The sequence below is a fragment of the Atheta coriaria genome, unplaced genomic scaffold (assembly GCF_025399875.1).
Source record: "Atheta coriaria isolate IRGN ID8LTWV9N9 unplaced genomic scaffold, Caltech_Dcor_3.1 hic_scaffold_3_pilon, whole genome shotgun sequence".
In the NCBI taxonomy this organism is placed as follows: domain Eukaryota; kingdom Metazoa; phylum Arthropoda; class Insecta; order Coleoptera; family Staphylinidae; genus Dalotia; species Dalotia coriaria.
Genome location: NW_027045445.1, coordinates 5,744,229 through 5,766,240, shown reverse-complemented (window position 1 = coordinate 5,766,240; position 22,012 = coordinate 5,744,229). Strand labels below are relative to the sequence as shown.

The 22,012-nt window shown below is 37.7% G+C and overlaps 7 protein-coding genes across 8 annotated transcripts; 4 read left to right on the top strand and 3 right to left on the bottom strand.

Moving 5' to 3' along the window:
* Positions 1-2,102: 2,102 nt before the first annotated feature.
* On the bottom strand, positions 2,103-3,710 carry Mlc2 (myosin light chain 2). Its single transcript, XM_065317971.1, has 3 exons — positions 3,558-3,710; positions 2,817-3,268; positions 2,103-2,745 (listed from the first exon to the last, which is right to left on the bottom strand). Exons 1-3 carry the CDS (start codon positions 3,558-3,560, stop codon positions 2,583-2,585), a joined length of 618 nt encoding a protein of 205 aa, XP_065174043.1. The 5' UTR covers positions 3,561-3,710; the 3' UTR covers positions 2,103-2,582.
* Positions 3,711-5,226: 1,516 nt separating this feature from the next.
* Vha55 (V-type proton ATPase subunit Vha55) lies at positions 5,227-7,735 on the bottom strand. Its single transcript, XM_065317777.1, has 3 exons — positions 7,546-7,735; positions 6,166-7,298; positions 5,227-6,118 (listed from the first exon to the last, which is right to left on the bottom strand). The coding sequence occupies exons 1-3, from the start codon at positions 7,634-7,636 to the stop codon at positions 5,852-5,854; spliced, it is 1,491 nt and encodes a 496-aa protein (XP_065173849.1). The 5' UTR covers positions 7,637-7,735; the 3' UTR covers positions 5,227-5,851.
* A 452-nt stretch (positions 7,736-8,187) lies between these two features.
* Positions 8,188-12,013, top strand: LOC135789678 (4-hydroxybutyrate coenzyme A transferase). Its single transcript, XM_065299630.1, has 4 exons — positions 8,188-8,525; positions 10,347-11,177; positions 11,239-11,472; positions 11,533-12,013. Exons 1-4 carry the CDS (start codon positions 8,363-8,365, stop codon positions 11,715-11,717), a joined length of 1,413 nt encoding a protein of 470 aa, XP_065155702.1. The 5' UTR covers positions 8,188-8,362; the 3' UTR covers positions 11,718-12,013.
* LOC135789679 (TGF-beta-activated kinase 1 and MAP3K7-binding protein 1-like) lies at positions 11,872-14,091 on the bottom strand. Its single transcript, XM_065299631.1, has 4 exons — positions 13,939-14,091; positions 13,142-13,865; positions 12,825-13,081; positions 11,872-12,775 (listed from the first exon to the last, which is right to left on the bottom strand). Exons 2-4 carry the CDS (start codon positions 13,824-13,826, stop codon positions 12,329-12,331), a joined length of 1,389 nt encoding a protein of 462 aa, XP_065155703.1. The 5' UTR covers positions 13,827-13,865; positions 13,939-14,091; the 3' UTR covers positions 11,872-12,328.
* A 1-nt stretch (position 14,092) lies between these two features.
* On the top strand, positions 14,093-15,634 carry LOC135789680 (uncharacterized protein C2orf42 homolog). 2 transcript variants are annotated; one of them, XM_065299633.1, is made up of 4 exons: positions 14,093-15,050; positions 15,126-15,167; positions 15,231-15,506; positions 15,568-15,634. In XM_065299633.1, exons 1-3 carry the CDS (start codon positions 14,147-14,149, stop codon positions 15,359-15,361), a joined length of 1,077 nt encoding a protein of 358 aa, XP_065155705.1. In that variant the 5' UTR covers positions 14,093-14,146; the 3' UTR covers positions 15,362-15,506; positions 15,568-15,634. The 2 variants fall into 2 exon arrangements, with proteins under 2 accessions (XP_065155705.1, XP_065155704.1); XM_065299632.1 differs by having other exon boundaries at positions 15,126-15,506.
* A 189-nt stretch (positions 15,635-15,823) lies between these two features.
* On the top strand, positions 15,824-17,046 carry LOC135789681 (retinol-binding protein pinta-like). Its single transcript, XM_065299634.1, has one exon. The coding sequence runs from the start codon at positions 16,050-16,052 to the stop codon at positions 16,917-16,919; it is 870 nt and encodes a 289-aa protein (XP_065155706.1). The 5' UTR covers positions 15,824-16,049; the 3' UTR covers positions 16,920-17,046.
* A 337-nt stretch (positions 17,047-17,383) lies between these two features.
* On the top strand, positions 17,384-21,657 carry LOC135789677 (cilia- and flagella-associated protein 58-like). The gene is given in 5 exon segments (XM_065299628.1): positions 17,384-17,629; positions 17,685-18,801; positions 19,745-20,053; positions 20,056-20,927; positions 21,302-21,657. Coding segments are annotated over 5 exon segments (2,661 nt in total). The 5' UTR covers positions 17,384-17,521; the 3' UTR covers positions 21,557-21,657.
* The last annotated feature ends 355 nt before the right edge of the window (positions 21,658-22,012 follow it).

Sequence of the window (22,012 nt, the reverse complement as noted above, 5' to 3'; positions counted from 1 at the left end):
ATATTTCATTTATTCCTACTAATATTATAAATGCGAAAGTCCTGATGTTTGTTACACTTTCACGCAAAAACTACTTAACCGATCATCATGAAAATTTGTACACATATTCTTAGTGGTCTCCGAATGGTTATAGGCTACTTTTTATTTAATAAAAAAAATATTTTTGAAATAAAATAAAGAAATAATTTAGCCAATAATACCTCTGCATCTGGCTATTTGACTACTTTAACGCCATCTAGCATTCCAGCAATGAAGCTCAAACCTAAGTACTATAGTACCATCACACTGTATTATCACACTGTATTACCGACAGCTACGTCAACATCAAATCCAATTGACTACACTATGGAGACTGTACACTATACTTCCATAGACTATACTTTCAGCCATTTTAAACTTCCCGCCATTCTACTTCATTGTTACTTCTTCTGTGACTACAGACGCGTACGGAAGCAACTTCATTATTTTAGATATTCGCGAGCGAAGCCAAGGGTTAAAGCTAGTTTTTAATATTTTTTAAGTTTAAACACACAAAAACTTAAAATTTTGATAAAAATCACTTGTGTATTTGTTGGTTATAATTTTATCTTTACTTTGATATGTGTTTTATGAAGTTTGGGGAAAGTAAAGAGAAGTTATCAATAAAAAACGTTTGAAATGTTTTGATATTATTTATTTACAGAAAGAAAGTGAATTTCTTTAATTTCACACATGTGCGTATGCTAATCAACTGCACAACCACTTTGGAACAAAACGAGTGGTACAAGTGGTAATTAATGAATTTAATTAAATTAATGTTTTATTAATGGACAGGCACGTTCAGCGAGTGAAAGTTTCTGCCTGTTTATGTCCGTCAAACTCGCTTCTGCTCAACAACTCAATATATTTATTGTAAATTATTATTTTAAAAGAAAAACGGAAATAAATCTAACTTTAGCTAAGTGTATATTTGGTTGCCTAATGTTTTAGGTAAATATTTAAGTTTTTCTTGACAAAAATAGAAGCACTTCGTATATTTACCTGTAAATTAATAAAAACGACTCTTAGCTTAAGTGTATGTTGGGTTGCCTAATGCCACATACAAAAAATCAATGGTTTAATGCATATATTTAGTTTTTCTTAGATAAAATCATCATGATTATCATATTGTTATTTAGCTGGTGTCCATTTGAACCAAGAAAAACGGCTCGCGTGGCAACTCACAGTCCACCTCATCAACGTCCATTTTGTCATCAAAAACGCTGAGAATTGTGACGCTGGTTGCAAACATTCAACATCTTTGAGGTGCACATATTGCGGCGATAGTTTCATGTATTTTCCATGATATTCAACCGCAATTTCGTTGAAACTCACTTTGGGCTTGGAAGATTTGGTTTGGACGTAATTATTGGGCTGCATCACGCTGCGGAGATCTTATTCAATGGTAATCAATGGCAATGAACATGAAAATCATGAAAAATGAGGATTTTGTGCGTTTGACGTGAATTTTGATGTTTGTGACTAATTAGCACACTCTAGCGGTGAAATTGGGAAACTGGTGATTATATTTGGTTGCATAGGTAATATTCTGTCAATTTTAAGTGTCTAAGTTGGTTACACGTTGATTAAATAAGTAAAAAATGTGAATTTTTGATGTTTGTGAATCTCTAGCGCAGTCTAGCGGTCAAATAGTGAATTGTTTTGGTTGTATTTGGTTGCATATGTAATGTTTCACATTTTTTAATGAAATTAACTAAATATTTATCAAAAAATAGAGTAATCAATCTAATAAAAGCAAAAATATGATTTTTTCAGTTAAGACGAGAATTTTTGATGTTTGTGAATCACTAGCGCACTCTAGCGGTCAAATTGTGAATTATTTTGGTTGTACTTGGTTGCATATGTAATGTTTTACATTTTTTACTGAAATTAACTAAATATTTATCAAAAAATATAGAAATCAATCTAATAAAAGCAAAAATACGAATTTTTCACTTGTGACGTAAATTTTCGATGTTTCTGGCTCGCTAACACCACCTATCGGTAAAATTACAAACCACATGACTATATTTGGTTGCATAGCTAATGTTTCATCACTTTTAGGCCAAAGAACAAGCGTTACCGATGATGTAAGTTAAATATATTGATGTACGTAGTTCTTATAATATTTTTAATAAACGTATCTTTCTATTTTTATAAATAACAATTAATTGGTTACAAACGCAAGTGTGGTCGCACACTTGGTAGGCCGGCATGATGTTGCTAGATGTCGCTGGTGCTGCGCCTACACGTGTCACCGGGTGTCGGACATGGCTTCCGTTTGGCAACGACAGAGTCGCTCTTCTTGTGTTTTCGCTGCGTTGGTAAAATACAGCCGAGTTGTTATTCGCTTCTGTTTAATATTTGGTGTGGATGAGTTTATTGCGCATGCGCGCTACGCGGCGCAATAAAAATAACGATGAGTGTGTTGTTGTTGGTTTTTTTTTTGGTATTACAACAATAACTGTTATAATAGGATGAAGAATGATAGTTGAAGAATTGTTTTGGATTTTCTTGTCTGACATAACAATTTGATGATTATTGATTTATTAGATAACGCATTCTTATGCAGCCTCGCCGCCCTCCTCTTCCTCGGCGCCGGTGAGCATGGTGATGAGCGCGGCGGTGTCAATCTTGCCGTTGTCATCGATCTCCATGGCGTCGAACGCGTCGTCCACTTCCTTGGCGGTGAATTTGTCGCCCCAGGTCATCAGGGCATGACGGAAGCTGCAATAACCAACAAAACATAAACATAACCTCAATTTATAACTTCTAATGGCGTAGAGTGAATATCTTACGTTTCAGAATCGATGGTGCCGTCCTTATCGAAGGTCTTGAAGGCATCAATGACAACAGTGTCGTCATCGGAGCCACCGGAGTCAGCCATGCGGTTGCCGAAGAGCGACAGCAGCTGGGTGAAGTTGATGGGACCGGAAGCCTCATTAACCATCTCGTCCAGCTCCTTTTCGTTCGATAGTTTACCGACGGTGTCAAAGGTGGCGCGCAGGTCGCTCTTGCTGATGATGCCATCCTTGTCGTGGTCCATCAGCTGGAAGCCTTCCTTGAATTCGGCCACCTGAGTCTGGGAGAACATGGAGAACACATTGGAGCCGGAGCGCTTCGCCTTCTTCGACGAGCTCTTCGACGAGCCCTTGCTGGAGGTTCTCGTTTCGGCGGCGGGGGCGGCAGCAGGCGCGTCCGCGGGCGCGTCTTCCTTCTTCTTCTTCTTTACCTTCTTCTCTTTATCCGCCTAAATTATTACACAAAAAAACAATTTGAATCTTCATCAAAAAAAAAATTCAAAATGGCGGCGCAGAGTGTAATTCCGTACACAGGTCCAAATATAGTCTGACATGATGCCAAGGGGCCAGTTATTTATAGCTCGTGTTACGTAATACAAATTTTTTCGTTTTTTGCTTAAGTCTGTTAGGTTGATTAAGTAATCCAATAATTTTGGTCACTGCACTGTGTGATTTCCCGATGCGGTGTGAATGAATGTGTTTTTTGTTGGTTTTGTTGCAGATTCTAACACTACTTACCATTGTGTCGAAGTATACCTAATGCTCTAACCAAGTTCGACCCGTGACTGCCTTCTGGTCGGGCGGCGCTCGGTTTAAATAACCTCGTGGCGGGCGGCGGGCGCGTGTGTGTGCGGCGGCCTGCCTTATATAGCGCCAGCCGGGAATAGCATGCCGCCGCCGCCGTGGAAACACTATAGGCGCACGATAATAAGTATTTTTTACTCAGCGCATGGCTCATGCGCGTCGGTGTGCGCGTATGCCCATAGTTATGTTACGGCCAGGACAAAGCCTGATTAGCTAAGTCAATTTGATACGTGGCGTGTCATTTTCATTCAAATATTTTGAATATTTTGTGTTTTAAAGGGTTTTTTGTTTGTTTTTGAGGTTATTGGGGTGTGTTTAGTATGGTTATTATAAAATGGTGGATGTAGGAAAGACGCCATTTTTTTCTTTGTTTTTCATTGAAAAAATGTGAAAATTGTATTTTCTTTCACTTTCCAAAAAGTCTTGAGCTGCGTTGGCCCGCGATGACGGCGCTGTGCACGTAAATATAACTTGGTCTATTTTTACAAGATATTCACCTACATTTGTATTTATAAACATTTCTCTTCGGCTCATCTGAAGGCAAAATTGCGGATTCAATCAAAAATACGCAAAAACACTCAATATTTTGAGTTTTAAGCCCAATTTTACTTCCAACAACATAAATAATAACAATAACATCAATATTATTTATTTAAAAGATGATAACTTTATTTATTTTGAATATTTTGATTTATTTTGTTGTATTTTTGTATTTTTTTTAAGTTTAGTTTGAGTTGATGTTCAGTTTGCCAAGAAAAAAGTTCGTCGTAATTAATTGGTTACAGTTTAGTTACAATAGTAGTGTGGTTTGTATTCAGAGCTTGCAAAGCTTGCGAATGAACAATTCGTCGCATTTGTTCCTTGGCTATAATTAGCCGTGGGCGTAAGCTCGCGTAGATGTTTAAAAATCAAAATCTGCGTTGTTATAATCAAGCATTAATAAAAGTAATATAACCTTTAATTTTTTGATTTTCAAAATGCAATAACTCTGGTCTCGATAATCGTAGAGAATTGATTTAAACGTCATTAAAAAGAGAATTTAAAGGAGTTTTATTTTGCCTAAGGAAAATGTGGTATGATTTCTTGTTTTATTGTTATCAGCAAAAGAGTACAACGTAACATTTTGTCATTGAATTGAACACATTTCACATTTTCTCGTTGTAATAAGTACGGTTTGCAATAACGTAGAGAATTGATTTAGACATCGTTAGAAAGAGAATTTAAAGGAGATTTATTCTGTCTAAGGAAAATTAGGTGTGATTTCTCGTTTTTGTGTAATATGCAAAAGAGTGGAACGCTAAATTGTTGAATATTTCATATTTTTTGTGATAAATTGGTTGCCTATCATACAATTAACCTCAGAACTGCATAAAATAAAATAAACAACACAAAATCATGGAATATCATTGATAATTAATGTATACATCATTAAAAACAAATTTTTAAGAAGATTTAACGCCCCTAAAGCAAATTAGATGTCATTTCTTCTATTTCTGCATTTTTCTTAAAACAAAAACATAATTTTTCACAGTTTTAGTGTATAACTGGTTGCCTACCACACAAACACCTCTAAAACCTTGCTAAAATAATTGAAATGAACCAATTGAAGCAATATTCATACTTTTATTCATTGAACTACAAGTACGATGGCTACTAACATTGGTAAGTTAACATCTCATTTCATAGATTACAATTAAAATTAGCAAACTGCATCATATTACAATAACATACATATATGACCGCGAATTATTATCGAAAACCGCCTCTCATTATTGCACACATCGAAACAACGCTGTTAGTATACGGTGTGAATCAAAAATACTGACAGAGAACAAAGTTTCCGATTTGAACAAAATCTGCTCTCCAAAAAAAAAACACAGAAATCGCTTGCAGCTCGCCTGGAATGTTAAATACAATAAAATCTCTGTGTCGCGTGTGTCTTCAGCTAACAATATACAAACTAACAACAAACCTATAAACAATATCAATCTGTACACGAACTCATCCACTGGTAGACTAAGTAATTAATATATGGTTGAATGTTGAAGACATTTGCAGATGAAAATCGTCGCTGGTTTTTTTTTTTCGGTTTTGTTTTGTAATTACATTACTTACACTTACATTTTACAACTCGCCCGCGCAACTGCACTAAAACGTATCTACTTATTGTATTACTTAGGTTTCTCATGTTTCAAACGCTGTGTGTGTGTGTTGTGTGTGGATGAAATTTAGTGACGCGAGTCTCGCGGGTAGAATTCAGCGAGCGTGGTCGCCGGAATACGCTTCAGCATCTCCTTGGGGAAGATACGCAGCAACTGCCAGCCGATATCCAACGACTCGAAGACGGTGCGGTTCTCGTAGTTACCTTGCGTGATGAAATTCTTCTCAAACTTGGTGAGGAACTCCAAATACAGAAGATCATCAGGTGTGAGGGCTTCCTCACCAACCACGGCTTTCATTGCCTGCACGTCTTTACCAATAGCATAACACGCATACTAAAATAAAAATTTTAATTTTTTTTTAAAAAATTAAAAAGACTTACAAGTTGGTTAGAAACATCCGAATGATCCTTACGTGTCATCCCCTCCCCGATAGCCGATTTCATCAAACGCGACAAGCTAGGCAACACGTTAACCGGCGGGTAGATCTGCCGGTTATGCAACTGGCGATCCACGTAAATCTGCCCCTCGGTAATATACCCGGTCAAATCAGGAATAGGATGGGTGATATCATCGTTAGGCATAGTCAAGATCGGAATCTGCGTAATCGACCCATTTCGGCCTTCAACACGCCCAGCACGTTCATAAATCGTCGCCAAATCAGTGTACATGTAACCAGGGAAACCACGACGACCGGGTACTTCCTCCCTAGCGGCTGACACCTCACGCAAAGCCTCCGCATACGAAGACATATCAGTCAGGATAACCAAAACATGCTTCTCGCATTGATACGCCAAGAATTCCGCAGCTGTCAGCGCCAAACGCGGCGTAATAATACGCTCGATAGTCGGATCATTAGCCAAATTCAAAAACAGACAAACATTCTCCATGGAACCATTCTCCTCGAAATCCTGTTTGAAGAATCTTGCAGTTTCCATGTTAACACCCATGGCAGCAAAGACAATAGCGAAGTTATCCTCGTGATCATCCAGGACTGATTTCCCAGAGACTTTTACAAGACCGGCTTGACGACAGATCTGCGCGGCGATTTCGTTGTGCGGCAGACCCGCAGCGGAGAAGATCGGAATCTTCTGCCCACGCGCGATTGAGTTCATCACATCAATAGCGCTAATGCCAGTTTGGATCATCTCCTCGGGGTAGATACGCGACCATGGATTAATAGGTTGACCTTGAATGTCCAGGAAATCCTCGGCGAGGATTGGTGGGCCTTTGTCGATGGGTTTTCCTGAGCCGTTGAAGACACGACCGAGCATGTCTTCGGATACAGGCGTGCGGAGGATGTCTCCGGTGAATTCGCAGTGCGTGTTTTTTGCATCAATACCGGATGTGCCTTCGAATACTTGAACGACGGCTTTGGAGCCGCTGACTTCAAGCACCTGACCCGAGCGCAAAGTCCCATCGGCGAGCTTCAGCTGCACGATTTCAGCGTATTTGGGGAACTTTACATCGTCGAGGATTACCAGTGGGCCGTTGACACCCGAGACTGTCTTGTAGGCTGAAAATGATTGAGATTATTAGGAGTGGCTTGATCATGTGATGCCTCAAACAGCTGATATTGGTGTAAATTCATTATTTTTACTTTTATTTTGTTTATTTTGAGTATTATACTATTTTATGATAGTTTTGATGTTGATTTGTGTGTTTAAACAGCTGAATTAATGAAAATTTGTGTGATCATATGACCTATTTTACCCAGCCCAGTGTATGTGTTATGGTGGCGATAGAAATGAATTTTTACTCACTCAGACGTGGCTGCGAGACGAAATCGCGCGACACGGCGAGGACGTGCTCTTTGTGCGCCGCCCTGGCGCTCATCGAACTCGGATACGACATCTTTCTGGCGTTCACAGGAGAGTTGCACTGAAATCAACCACGGACGACGGTGAAATCAGGACGACAATCAGCTACCAACAGCAATACCAATACCGAGAGGCAATTGTTTCACGTGCTGTCACATGATTACCACCTCTACTGAAAACTTCCAACTTTCACCGTCAGATGTCGCTAGGTACACTAAAACTTATATTATAACAATAAATTAATAAAACTGATAATAATCAGATTAAAACTTAATGAAATAGTTTTATATTATAATAATATATTGTTTAATGTATATTTATTGTTAAATATTGTTTTATTTAGTTAATAAAGTTAATTTTTATGTTTTATGTTGACTAGGCAACCAACATGACAGTTTTATGGAAAATCGTTTACGTAACCATTGTGTATACCCAAAGGATAAACTCAAAACAGTAATATTTATTGTTATCTTTAAGTTTGTTTAAACTAGAAACATAAGTACGCGTCGGTATCTACATGATTTACTAGCAATTGAACCCAAGGCCACGACTGCGTGATACTTGAACGTGAATAGTTTGAATCGGTGGCCGTACGTGTTTGATGTTTGCGTCGTTGCGCGCGGCGCGTTGCTAGAGCAGGCAAACAGTCAGTGTGTGATCATCGCGACGTTTGGCGGTCCGGGTCCGACAGTCAACACGACACGCAGCGCAAATTCATTCGTCTCTCATTCACCAAATTCATCGTACGCACAATCCGAAGATGGCCGGCGCTGCGTCGAGATTCAATTCAGCGATTTCGCGGCTGCGGAATTTCCACAACCAGCGGAATCTGTACACGTACACGCCGGAGCCGGCGATGCCCATTCGGGGTAGTTGCCCGAAAATCGTTCAACCGGAGGAGGCCTTTGCCAAACTAGAATCATGTAAGTTATATTCACAACACAAAAATAATATAATCACAATTTACACATAAAAATATTAAGGTTAGTTTGTTGGGTTATGTTAACTTTTGACAGTTTGTTATTTGACGCCATTGCGTGGATTTTCTGGCGTCTTGTTAGTGTTTCCAATCGTTTTTTGGCCGATTGCCAGCGGGAATTGAGCAATCGAGCCTTGAATCCCAATTAAAAACCAAAATACAAGCGGATTTTATGATTTAATTCATTATTTTGATGTAATTGTGAACTTATTTCGTTGCGTGATTATCAAATTAAGTATAAAGTTCGTGCAATCGTCGTTTGTTTAAGTTGTTTACGGCAAACAGCGGTTAGAGTCGGTGGTGTGGCAATGGCACACATTGATTCAACTGTTTCAAGTCCAGTTTTAAGCCACACGGCGACAATGAGATTGATATAAAATACAAAGGTCGCGTTTACATCGAATATACAGCACGTCTAATAATTATTTCGCGCTGTGTGCATACATTTGTGTTTTTAATTAAGTTTTGTTGCTAATTGATGCAGATTGATGTAAAACTAGTAAATTATTATTAGTTTCAAGCATTTTCATGCATTTCTCAAACATATTTGACGTTTTTGTGTTTAATTGGTTGCCTATCTTACAGATTGATGCAGCTTGATGTAAAACAAGTAAAGTTAACTTGTTTTTAAGCGTTTTTATGCATTTCTCAAACATATTTGACGTTTTTGTGTTTAATTGGTTGCCTATCTTACAGATTGATGCAACTTGATGTAAAACAAGTAAAGTTAAATATTTTTTAAGCGTTTTCAGGCGATTTTACAACATATTTGACATGTTGATGTTTTGTTGGTTGCCTATCTTACAGATTGATGTAAAACAAGTAAAGTTAACTTCTTTTTATGCGTTTTCATGAGGTTTCTCTAACATATTTGACATTTTGTGTTTAATTGGTTGCCTATCTTACAGATTGATGCAGATTGATGTAAAACTAGTAAATTATTATCAGTTTCAAGCATTTTCATGCATTTCTCAAACATATTTGACGTTTTTGTGTTTAATTGGTTGCCTATCTTGCAGATTGATGCAGCTTGATGTAAAACAAGTAAAGTTAAATGGTTTTTAAGCGTTTTCATGCGATTTCTCTAACATATTTGACATTTTGGTGTAACATTGGTTGCCTATCATAAAACTAAGATGTATATAGATGTAAAACACACAAATTATACAAAATACTGCGCAGACGCGACACCATTTTGTACCTATTGTGTTTACACAGCAATATAGTATAATAACCTATAAAAACACACAGTTTTAGCCGTTTTTACGAATGTTATGACTGCGATAAACATGTTTAAAATTACTGCGTGTGTATAAAAGCGTTTTCAAGCGATAACTTGCTTACATAACTGCAAATAACAGTAAAAACATTTCAAACAACGCATAATCTACACACTAAACAAATAATTAATTGGTATGTGTCATTATATTGTCATTATATTGTCAAACCAGCGATAATAGATATTTATCGCGTTGAAAAATTAACTTCACATGACGCTGCAGTGTAAATACAGATAAAATTGATAAACTTAATCACGTGCAATACAATATCTCAACTTATTAAGTTCAAAGTATATCGATATGATGTTTTGGTGTGTGCGTATTTTTATCCAGAGGTATTTCTCGATATTTATAACCCGTTTCGCATGTTTGAATAAATTATTTCCAACGTTGACGTCAATGACTCATGAAAAGTCGAAAATACGCAATTACATCACTAAAACACAAATTGGCAATAATCTAATTTCATATTTTCAATATTCTAGGCCAAACTGTTTTCGTCCAGGGTGCAGCCGCCACCCCAGTGGTCCTCATCGAAGCAATGACGAAAGTCGGCAAGGAAAAAAAACTCCACGACATACAAGTGTGTCACATGCACACCGAAGGCAAAGCGGCGTACACGGCCGAAGACTGCGAAGGCATCTTTCGGTCGAATTCGTTCTTCATGGGTGGGAATGTCCGTAAAGCCGTCGCTGAAGGTCGTGCGGATTGCATACCCATTTTCCTGCATGAAATCCCCAAGCTTTTCTATCAGAAACTCATCCAGCCTGACATTGCGCTCATCCAGGTGTCGCCACCTGACACGCATGGCTACTGCTCGCTTGGCACCAGTGTAGACTGTGTGCGCGCGGCCATGATCCATTCGAAAGTCATCATCGCGCAGATAAATGCAAAAATGCCGCGGACTTTCGGCGATGCGATTATTCACCAATCACATTTTGATTATGCGGTTGAGTGTGATGTGGATTTGCCTACGCATGGTGGCAAACCACCATCGGAGATCGAAGCGCAGATTGGTAAACTCATCGCGGATAACCTCGTCGAAGATGGCGCCACTTTACAGATGGGTATTGGTAATATCCCCGACGCTGTGCTTGCGCAGTTGAAGAATCATAAGAATCTCGGTGTGCATTCGGAGATGTTCGCTAGTGGTGTGATTGATTTGGTTGAGTGTGGTGCGTTGACCAATCACTGCAAGACTTTGCATCAAGGCCGGCTGGTAGGTTCCTTCCTTATCGGCACGAAGAAATTGTATGATTTTATCGATAATAATCCCGATTTGGAGATGTTACGAGTGGATTATGTCAATAAACCAAGTAAGTATTGAGTTTAAATGGGTTATTAGATGAATTTTTGATGATTTTGTGTGTTTTGTAGGCATTATTTCGCAATTACCTAAAATGACAGCTATTAACTCAGCGATTGAGGTTGACATCACTGGTCAAGTTGTCTCCGACTCGATTGGCACTCGTATGTATTCGGGTTTCGGCGGGCAGGTTGATTTTATCCGCGGGGCGGCGGAGGGTTTCGATGGGAAAGGTAAACCAATCATTGCACTGCCATCAGCTACGAAGAAAGGCGAGAGTAAGATTTCCATTGTGCCCAAACCAGGTTAGTACTCATAAATAACCTCAAAAAAATAAATAAAACTTAAAAATGTTTAAAATTTAGGTGCTGGTGTTGTGACGAGCCGTGCGCATGTGCATTACGTTGTAACTGAACATGGTATCGCCTCGCTGTTCGGAAAGAACATCCGCCAGCGTGCGCATGCGTTGATCAACATCGCGCACCCCGACTGCCGCGAGAACCTCGAGAAGGAAGCCTTCGAGCGCCTCAAGGTCATGCCATCGGCCTAAAAGGATAAAAACACCAACCTATTAAACTCTAAATGAAACGCACTTTTATTATTACTATATATAGGTATATAAATTAATTACCATGGTCGAGTCGAGTGTAGGTGTAGCTGTTGTTGATGCGCCGTCTAGCGGCGGGTAGCCGCCATTTTTCACACACACACACACGTTCACCTGCTGCACAACAATCTGCAATCTGTTTGTACATTTCAAGTTTTTTAATAACAAATGCGAGGTTACACAATCAGTTCGGCAAATGATGGAAGAATATTAATAAACCAGATTGAAAGTTATGAAAAGTATGTTTGTTTCGCTTTCACGCCGAAACTACACATGGGATCATCATGAAATTTTGTGTACATGTTTTAAAAGGTATTATGAAGGATATAAGATACTTTTCCTGCAAAAATCGCAATATTTTAACCTAAAAACACAGAAATTACTAATTTTACCACCAGATGGCGTTGAATTTCATCCAAACTGAAATCCAACGCCCCCTGGCGGTCTAATAAGTCAATTAAACATAAAATATTAAATATATACAATATTTAATAATATCAATATCACACAGGACGCGAGGCACTTTTAACCGAAAAAAAGTATTAATATTACAACTATAACAGTAATCCGTGTGGTAACGTTCCATTTTTCTTCGCAATCTCAACATTTTTGTAGAAATCCTTAAAATTTACATACGCTTTGATTTTCTCATCCGGATCGGGAAACGGCAGCGCCGGTTCGGAACTTGAGCTACTATTTGTATTATCATAGTTGTTTGTGTTAGTATTACTCTGTTCACTGTTGAAGAGACTCGTTGAGTTGGTTAGTGTACTCTGAGGCGTTGTGGAGATTAAAGATGTCGCCACCAGCGGATTGAAACTGACAGTTGGCGTGCGGATTGCGTTCGGCATGGGGAAATTGAAGTTGCGCACGACTAACGTGATATCTTCTCGTGTTCTATCGTAGGATAATGAATTAGTCATGTGCCAATCGTGATGCAGACGAACGACTTTATCAACGACAGCTTGGGCCACGCCAGTGATGTTTGTCTGCTCTCTAAACTGAAATTTGAGTGTTTTTAAATAATTTTGGTGAGTTTTTTATATTTACCTGATCTACGACACTCTGAGCGAGATATTTATTGACTTGATCAGTGCCCATGGCTTCTTCGATTGCTTTGTATAATCCAGAAGACATTAGAAGTAAGAAACGATGACTATCGTTTAGTTTTATGCCGCCGATGATGTCTGGTTCGGCTATGATCGGCTCCTGCGCGGCTTTCATTAAATCTTCCACTTCTTTATACCCACCCTTGACTGAATGGTTGCCTAAACACCGCGTGTTCTCTTGGTTGCCTAGCCTGACATCTGCAATGAAAAAAACCAACCTGTCAATAAATATTTTTCAGATTTTATAGAAATAATTACGTTTTCTTAAGCGATCCGCCTGTAAACCAAGCTGAGACATCCGCAAAACTTCATCTTCGTTCCTCGTATCATGATCAATACTCAACTGAATCACTTTTAACACTGCATTTGGGTCGTTTTCACAGAGTAAGACTCGACAGTTGCCTACATTCGCCACAAAAAGTGTTTTATTGTATATCAATGCAATTGCAGCTGCTGTTCCTGATGATATATTCGCGTTCAGTTGATGTAAATGCTCCAATTCAGTTTGTTTGAAGTAATCATATGGATTTACACCTTCAGGTACATCATAAGCAGCTCTCTCTGCTAGTAAATCATTGAGTGAATCCATGTAACCATTCTCAACACCAATGAAAGCTTGTCTGAGCACTTCTTTGATGTCTTCATCATTCATTGACGGATTTAGTTGTCCGAGGAGTATTTCAGCCGGCATTTTCTGAAAGCAGTAGTCTACTGCTTTGGTGCCTTCATGGCCGTCAAATACACCGTAGAGAAATGAATTGTTATCATTGTGGAAGCCACAGTGGAAGCTTCTGTCTTCAAAAGCATGTTCTTCTTGCCTGTTGCCATCCTCTCTGTAGATCTGATTCATAGAGAAACCGATTCCGGACTGTTTGCATACGGGCAGGTCGTCTATCCAACATGTTGAGGAGTAATTCAGTCGAGAGTCTCTACCAGATTGCATTGTTTTGTTTTACAAGTAAAAATCACAGTAATGCATAACCTACAAGAGAAAAAATTAATTTTTAAACGAATCCACGCGTTTTAAACGAAAAAATGACTATAAATAAACTTACTTTATTATAATATTAATATCTGTATTAATATTTATCTTTAACTTTGTTTATTTTCAGTAAAATGTTATAATTTTGTTGTTGTACTTTAACTTATTATACATTGGTGTATTGTGGGTTGCCTACCATGAAAGCTTATATTCTGCGTATAAATTTAAAAATAGCTCAGTTTATTCTCAATTCCCCGAGAAAATCATCAATATTTCATGCAATGTCGACAAAACACAAGTTAATTTGTCCGTTACCCACACAAGAATCATGTGAGAGTGTAAATTGTGATAATATACTATGGGATTTAGGCAAAGCAACAAAACGCGGTACAAAAAAGTGTCCAGATTGTGGCTACATAAATGGTATACGCTGCTATGCGTGTAAAAACCCGCTGTGCAATCGTGTTCTTAAAATCGCCGACAAACACAAACCAGGCGTGCATATCGACGCGATAAAACTCGTCAGTGGTGCAACACGACAAATCTATTCAGTACGCGTGCGTGAAAAGGGTGGGCCAATAAATGGGTTGTATCCAGATCATCCCGATCAACGCGGTTTCGTCCAATTGCCATGCGCGATCTACGAAAGCGACAAACTCTCCGAAGTCGCGCTTTGTTTCGTTGATAACTGCGAGAGATCTTATTCGATTCTCAAATGTCATGAGAATGACGAAGACGACGAGGATACCAACACGAATAAAACAAATAAAACACTAAACGTGTTGAATTTCTGCGCGCATATCGAAGCAGCAGTGAAGAGTTTATCAGTTGCGCATGCGTTCGACTTCAAACACGATCTGATCAACAATCTGAAGGTTTGTGATGACATGAAGAAGAAACTGTGTTCATTGGCGAAGTCTACAGAGGGGCCACTTGTGCAGCGTATTGCTCGTAATGTTTTGGCTATAAAATGTTTTGTGAACTCTGGTAATCCGCTGGGTTATTTACATTTCATGCTTGAGTTTAAAAAGAGTGTGAGTAATGCCAGTGAAGAAGAATTGGAGCGGTTTCATTGTGAGTGTTCTGCGCAAGGGAAATGTTTACATTATTACGCATGCGTGTGTGCATTCGCTAGTGATGTTAAACTTCTACATAAATATTCACAGTTTATTCAACGTGAATTTGGTTAGTATATATTTTTATTTCATTAACATACTACAGCGCCATCTGAGGTAATGCATTACTTTTTGTGAATTACAGATTCCTGTATTGCGTACGATATAACCACGTTACTCGAAGAAGGTAAAGATGCAACATATCCGCTTGAAAACATACGAATTGAAATTCTACGGCCTGATTTATTAGGATTACCACTAAAAAGAGCAAAAATACACAAAACTAAGAAAAAAGTGAAACAAATCAAAGTGATTTCTGATAATATCATCAAAACTAGTGAAAATAACGACAAATCAACAATAAAACCAATGAAAGGTTAGAATATGAAGAATGGTTGTGCTATGTCATCGAAAGAATCAACTCCAGTAAAACCTACAAGCAACAGAAACATATTTCAACGAGAATATTCTGGATGAACTTATTGTGGACGTGCAAGAAATCAAGTTAGAGTTTCACATTCACGAGGTAGGTGAACATATTTTCAATATAACATAGGCAACCAGTTATACACCAAAATTACTTTCAGAAATTTTTCCACAACTTGCAACATCATCTTCGCGACTACTTCCAACCGAATGAATTCTGTGTCAATACATCCACACTACATTACACGATAAGTACCATTGCACAATTAGAACAATTATTCCCCGTGATGGAATTAAAAATTAATTCATATCAGTTGATAATTAACGAGCAATATCCATTTCGTATCAGCTGGTCTAGTTTATACGAAACAAGTAAATTTGGCGAGCTTGTGTTTACATTCATTAAACGAAACTGAACTGATTTCATACATGACTAATATTAAGTTAATTAACTGATTAGATAAGTCGTAAGTTATTTTTTTATTGTTAACTGTCCCACTTTGGTCAACCAGTCATAATTACCAAGTGGACTCTGTTCGCAAAAAATTAAATTATTAATGCACGTGTTTCGAGGTCACGCCGCGCTTGTTCCCCTAGTACTAGTCGTAGACAGCACTCAGTACACTTCTAAACCTTATGCGACATGTATCGCTACTCGCTCACACTCGACGACAGTGCAATCGCGTTCGCTCGCGATAATCTCAATGAAACAAAAGAAAAACAATCGGAATACATACAAAAAATACGTGATCACTTCGCGCAACATGAGCAGGCAACCCGTATAACATCCGATGATGATGTATTGGTTGCCTTCCTACGTGGATGTAAATATAACCTGGAAAAAACCATCGTGAAACTCTGCAAGTTCTACAAAATGCGTTCGGATCTTCCGAATATCTTCTCACAACGTGATCCGATGCACCCACGCATGGTTGAATTATTATCCCTGGGTGCTTTTGTCCCATTAAGAAAAACAAATGATGGTCGTATTATAATCATCATCCGTCCTGCGTGTTATTCACCCAAGGAATTTAAATTTGAAGAAGTTTTAAAGATTGGTTATGTTGTGCTGGATGTGTGTAGTAAAATATGTCCAGCGATGCAGGTGTACGGCGTATGCGCAGTGTTTGACATGAAAGGCGTGGGGCTTGCGCATGCGCGACCGATGACACCGACGATTATCAAACATATGGTGCATTCATGGGAGAATTACCACTGCAGACCCAAACAGTTGGAGTTCATCAATGCGCCGATGTATATTAGTGTTGTGTTGAATATTTTTAAGAGTTTTATGTCGGCGAAGTTGAAGGAGCGTGTTCGGGTGCATTTCGGTGGGAATAGTGCGTTGCATGAGTTTGTGGATAAGGCGGCGCTGCCGGAGGAGTATGGAGGGGAGGATGGGAAGTTTAGTCAGCATGTGGATTTTTGGAGGAGGCAGGTGCAGGAGTATGGGCAGTGGTTGAAGTTTGATGAACAGTTTAGGGTTTATAAGGATATTAATGAGGAGACTTAATTTTATTTAATATTTTTTTGTTTATATTTAAGGTTATTATAAGGAAATGTATACGATTAGTTTTATTATGTGTTATTTTTTTATTATTATGATATTAATACTCGATTTATTGGTACACCCTGTATAATTGCGAATTTTGTATTGTTTAGTTTGTGTGTTTAACGTGATAAAATGCATGGTCCCTTCAGCGTCGTTCTACAGAGGTTGGTATACGCTGCGTGTGACCAATCACGCGTCGCGTCTTCCCCCACTACTCTTACGCGCCGGCTGGGGTATAAAAGGGGGCGCGTAACACGCGCTGCGCTCAGTCGTGCCTGAGTCGTCCAGTAGTCCAGTCGCAGCTCTCTAAACCTTAATTTTCCGCTTCTTTTTTGAGTTTTTAAACATTTTAAATAATAATTGTTATGATATTCGCCTAAAAAATGATAATATCATAATCAAGTAATCTAATTTCATATAATTCTGTCAATTGTATTGTTTTGTTTATAATTTATCACTCATACAATTTCAAAACACCCAAAACGCTTACAATTGATTTACACTAACTTTATTTTCATAAAAGTAAAAAATATTTGGGAAACTAATTAAAAACACAATTAAACATGATGGACGACACGGAAAGCATAAAAATAGACTCCATGGACGAGATCTTCACTGATTCCGACAACCAGGAAAATACTTTCGCGCAAATAGAAGCTGATTACAACAAGGTACCATCCATTCACATCCTAATTAAAAAATTAAACAATTTTATATTAAAAATAGCTAATGTTGACCTTGTGTGATGACCCCGCCCTGTCAAAATACGCAGACGCATACACCGCCTTGTTTGACTACGCCTACGGCGTCCACGTCAAGTCCCTCAACCTGCAAAACACCAAACAACAACTCGAAGAGGAATACAACAGTACAGAACAACGCCTCGTGGAAACCTCACAAGTTCTCATCAAAGACTCGCATTTAATAAGCTCATTAAAAAATCAAGTGCAGATCTCCCACAAGTTACTAGACACTGCGCATGAGCAGGAACAAGCCGCCATGGAAGTGATAGACAACCTACGACACACCATCACAAGCCTACAAGGAGAAATCGAGTTTAAAAACAAGATGACTGTGGTTGAAGACGACGAAAACCCAACTGTGGCTAAACATCGACAAGGATTAGAACGCGAACGTGAAAAACTCTTGAAAGAAGTGGCGAGAATGAACGAAAAGTTCGAAACAGCTTTGGAGTATCAAGAAGAGTTGGAACAACGCACTGATCAGACAGATGCACAAATACACGACGTAATTGAACAGCTAGAGGACGCCACTAACGAATTACAGAAAAACAAACGCGTCAAAGAACGTTTGGAGTTAGAACTTGAAGATTTATCGGAAGATGTACAAGGATTAACGAAATACATCCGAGAAAAAACCACAACAGTATCAGCTGATCAACATGTAGTTGTAAAACTAGAAAATGACTTAAAAGAACAAATATTATCATCGTCAAAGTGTATAAACGAGTTGGCAATATGGAACCAGCGGTATTGCAAGATGGCCGACGATCTAAACCAGGTTCTGTACTCGGCTAACACAGAAAAACGCGAACATCTAAACCTCAATCGTCGGCTTGGACTACAAACACACGAACAAGACATGATTAAGAAAGATATCGAGTTGCGCACGATGCAAAAACACGCCGCGCTCGCCACCAATGAACGCATGCTGCTTGAAACTGAGAAGGCAATAAAAGACCGTAATCAGACACGTGAAGCCATCGCGCAGCAAGAAGCAATCGTGATGAATCAGAAGATGTTGAATGACACATCCAAGAGGGAAATTGTCAATCGCATACGTGAGAAGGACATGATCAGTCGCAATCTTACACGGCAACATGGTAAGGTTATATCTTCTTCTATATATCTATCTATATATAAAAATGAAACCCGTTTCGCGTTGTCAAGCCATAACATGAAAATGGCTAGACCGATTTGGCTGATTTTTTTTGGCAGTTTTCTAATACTCTGTAGAAGGTTCTTACGGAAAAAAATGTTAGGAAAATGTTAGGAATAAATAAGAATAAGTTGAATTTCTGGTAATATTTGAGGTTATTTTATGGTAAAACATGAAAAATTATGTTTTTTAAAGAAAAAATTGATTTTTTGTGCTGTAGAAGATAATATTTAGTGATTTTGCATAATAAAAATATAAATAAATACAATTTCTTTGAATTTTTGAGGTTATTTTATGGAAAAACATTAAAAACAATGTTTTAAGTAAAATTTAAGATAATTCAAATGTTATTTCACGATTTTACATGAAAATAACATATATAAACACAATTTCTGTTGATATTTGAGGTTATTTTATAGAAAAACATGAAAAAATTATGTTTTTAAAGAAAAATTGATTTTTTGTGCTGTAGAAGATAATATTTAGTGATTTTGCATAATAAAAATATAAATAAATACAATTTCTTTGAATTTTTGAGGTTATTTTATGGAAAAACATAAAAAACAATGTTTTAAGTAAAATTTAAGAGAATTCAAATGTTATTTTACGATTTTACATGAAAATAACATATATGAACACAATTTCTGTTGATATTTGAGGTTATTTTATAGTAAAACATGAAAATATTGTGTTTTCTAGGTAAAATTTGATTTTTTGTGTTGTAGACGATAATATTTAGTGATTTTGCATTAAAATAATATAAATATTATTTTATTGTGTAATAAAGTTTAAATAAATAAAAAATCAATCAGGCGGTACAAAGTTCGCCAGGTCAGCTAGTACTTTTTAAAAACCTCAAAACTAACCTCAAAATATTTTGTTTTTAGCTATAACAAACACAACTATACAACATATCGCTCTGCAACAAGGCGAAAGAAAGAAAACAGAGTATAAAATAGATGCACAAGTTGAACAACAAAAACAACAGAAAAGACACATGGCTTTCCTTGAACGTGAAAGAGACAGGTTGAAAGAAGACGCAGTTGAGAAAGCCAATCAAATCGAAGATTTAATGGATGAGTTAAAAGCGCAGAAGTTGCATATGTTTGACAGTAAGAAAAGACTGTTGGAGAGTCAGAATAAACTACAAATGCAACACAATGCATTCGATGCTTGTCGTAGTGACAAACGTTTTCTAGAAAAACACTGAGACAAAACATGTCACAAGCACAAGCGTTAAAAAACAAAGTATATGACTACACGCGTAATAATGAATTGATAAAAAATGAAGTGTTTTATAAAGAGCAAGAAACCCAGGCATGCGCAAACTATAATAAATTATTAGTAGTTGAAGTTGAGAATATGCGACAGGAATTAGTTGATAACACTAAAGAAATACATGAATTAAAAGAGGCTATTGCTTATCACAAGATGTTTACTAAAGATTTATTGTTGCAAATTGAACAGGCTGACTTCAAACTGCGTGAAGATGATAAAACCATCGCGACTTTTATAAATGAACGAGATGTGTTGAGTGCACAGCTGGTAAGAAGAAATGAAGAACTTGCTTTGTTGTATCGTAAAATGCACTTGTTAAAAACTATGTTGGAGTATGGTGAAGCGCAGTATTCACGTCGTCTAGATGATCTTACATTGCTCAAGCGTGAGATCATGCACATCAGGCAGAATAAATCGGTGTATGAGAAGAAGATAAGTAACATGAATGATTTTAAGGCTGAGGTGTTGGCCTTGGAGAAGGATTTGACAAGGGAGAGGGTTAAGTCGATGAGGTTAAGGGCGGAAATGCATAGTCCGATGAATATTCATCGGTGGAGTAAGCTGGAGGGGTCGGATCCGGATATGTTTAATTTGATGAGGAAGATTTTGCTTATGCAGAAGCGTGTGCTGAGGCATTCGGATGAGATTAATGCCAGGGGGTTGCAGTTGAAGGAGATGAAGAAGTTGTATAAGACTATGCGTAAGATGGCGGCCAAGCAGCCGGGGCCGAATATTCATCAGCGTATGCGGTCGATTAGTGACAATTTGAAGGAGAGCAAGATGCAATCGAGGGTTTGTTGGTTTTTTTTAGGTTATGAGTTGTGTATAATGGTGTATTTGGTATCAAGTGCGCTAAGTGGTACTTTAATCACGTTTAGGTACTGGATACTTATGCTATTTTTTTTATTTCCACGGAGTTTTTATGTTTAGTTTTTGTTTTGTAATTTTTTATTTTAAAATCTTCGAAAATCGCTCGTAGACTACTGGGAAATGTAAGGTTATGAATGGTGTGACTCTACCCAATGACTAAAGCCCATGACTAAAGTATTTTAGTCATGATTTTGGCCGTCCGTGTTTAAATTACCATTTTTTGTTCCTCAAACAGTCGAGAAATTGGTGATTTAAAGATAAAAGTACAAAAAATTTGTTGTTTTTGATGTTTCCAGTATTTGACAAATGAACGTAAAGAAACAGAGGATGAATTTAACCGGTGTAGTCTGCAATTGAAAACGGTGAGTCTGGAATTACGCAAAGAGCGCCAGAAGTTGTTGAACGAGAAGAAAATGCGGCGGCGAAACATGCAGAACTTGCGGCGCGTGGAAGCGTATGGACAAGAGGTTATGAACAGTATGGCGAAGTTGCTCAGCGATAAAACTATCTTGACTATTGCTATGAAAACTTCCGATACTAGTATGTCCTAAACTTTAACGGTTAAAATTAAAATAAAACGGGTTTTTCACTTTTGCACCAAAGAAAACATAATTATTTTAAGGTTATGTATGCTTCCGAGCGTTTTTTACATGAAAAAAATATCATTTTTAAATGATAAGTTGTGAAATTCATCTGCGCATGCGCAATAATAGTGATAATTTATAGGGGAGCAGGAAAAAATCAAGAATTTGTAATTTTTAGGTTTAAAAATGTGTAAAATGCGTTCGGGAAGTCTGTAAATACGAAAAAAGTGATAAATATTGATGAATTAGAAGAATTTGAGGTTAAAATGTCGATAAAACAGGGTTTTTCACTCTGGCACACATGAAAACATGATTTTAAGGTTATGTTTGCTTCCGGGCGTTTTTACTCTTGAAAAATATTATTTTAAAATAATCCCTACTAATATTATAAAAGCGAACGTCCTGATGTTTGTTGCACTTTCA

Coding starts and splice junctions, on each gene's coding strand:
- LOC135789678 (XM_065299630.1), top strand. CDS start 8,363: ATGGCCGGCGCTGCGTCGAGATTCAATTCAGCGATTTCGCGGCTGCGG. Junction 8,526..10,346: donor CTTTGCCAAACTAGAATCAT/GTAAGTTATATT, acceptor TCAATATTCTAG/GCCAAACTGTTTTCGTCCAG. Junction 11,178..11,238: donor GGATTATGTCAATAAACCAA/GTAAGTATTGAG, acceptor TGTGTTTTGTAG/GCATTATTTCGCAATTACCT.
- LOC135789681 (XM_065299634.1), top strand. CDS start 16,050: ATGTATCGCTACTCGCTCACACTCGACGACAGTGCAATCGCGTTCGCT.
- LOC135789679 (XM_065299631.1), bottom strand. CDS start 13,826: ATGCAATCTGGTAGAGACTCTCGACTGAATTACTCCTCAACATGTTGG. Junction 13,082..13,141: donor GGCGGATCGCTTAAGAAAAC/GTAATTATTTCT, acceptor TTTTCATTGCAG/ATGTCAGGCTAGGCAACCAA. Junction 12,776..12,824: donor CTCAGAGTGTCGTAGATCAG/GTAAATATAAAA, acceptor CTCAAATTTCAG/TTTAGAGAGCAGACAAACAT.
- Mlc2 (XM_065317971.1), bottom strand. Junction 2,746..2,816: donor GGCACCATCGATTCTGAAAC/GTAAGATATTCA, acceptor TGGTTATTGCAG/CTTCCGTCATGCCCTGATGA.
- Vha55 (XM_065317777.1), bottom strand. CDS start 7,636: ATGTCGTATCCGAGTTCGATGAGCGCCAGGGCGGCGCACAAAGAGCAC. Junction 7,299..7,545: donor CGTCTCGCAGCCACGTCTGA/GTGAGTAAAAAT, acceptor AATCATTTTCAG/CCTACAAGACAGTCTCGGGT. Junction 6,119..6,165: donor CGGATGTTTCTAACCAACTT/GTAAGTCTTTTT, acceptor TTTTTATTTTAG/TATGCGTGTTATGCTATTGG.
- LOC135789680 (XM_065299632.1), top strand. CDS start 14,147: ATGTCGACAAAACACAAGTTAATTTGTCCGTTACCCACACAAGAATCA. Junction 15,051..15,125: donor GTTTATTCAACGTGAATTTG/GTTAGTATATAT, acceptor TGTGAATTACAG/ATTCCTGTATTGCGTACGAT.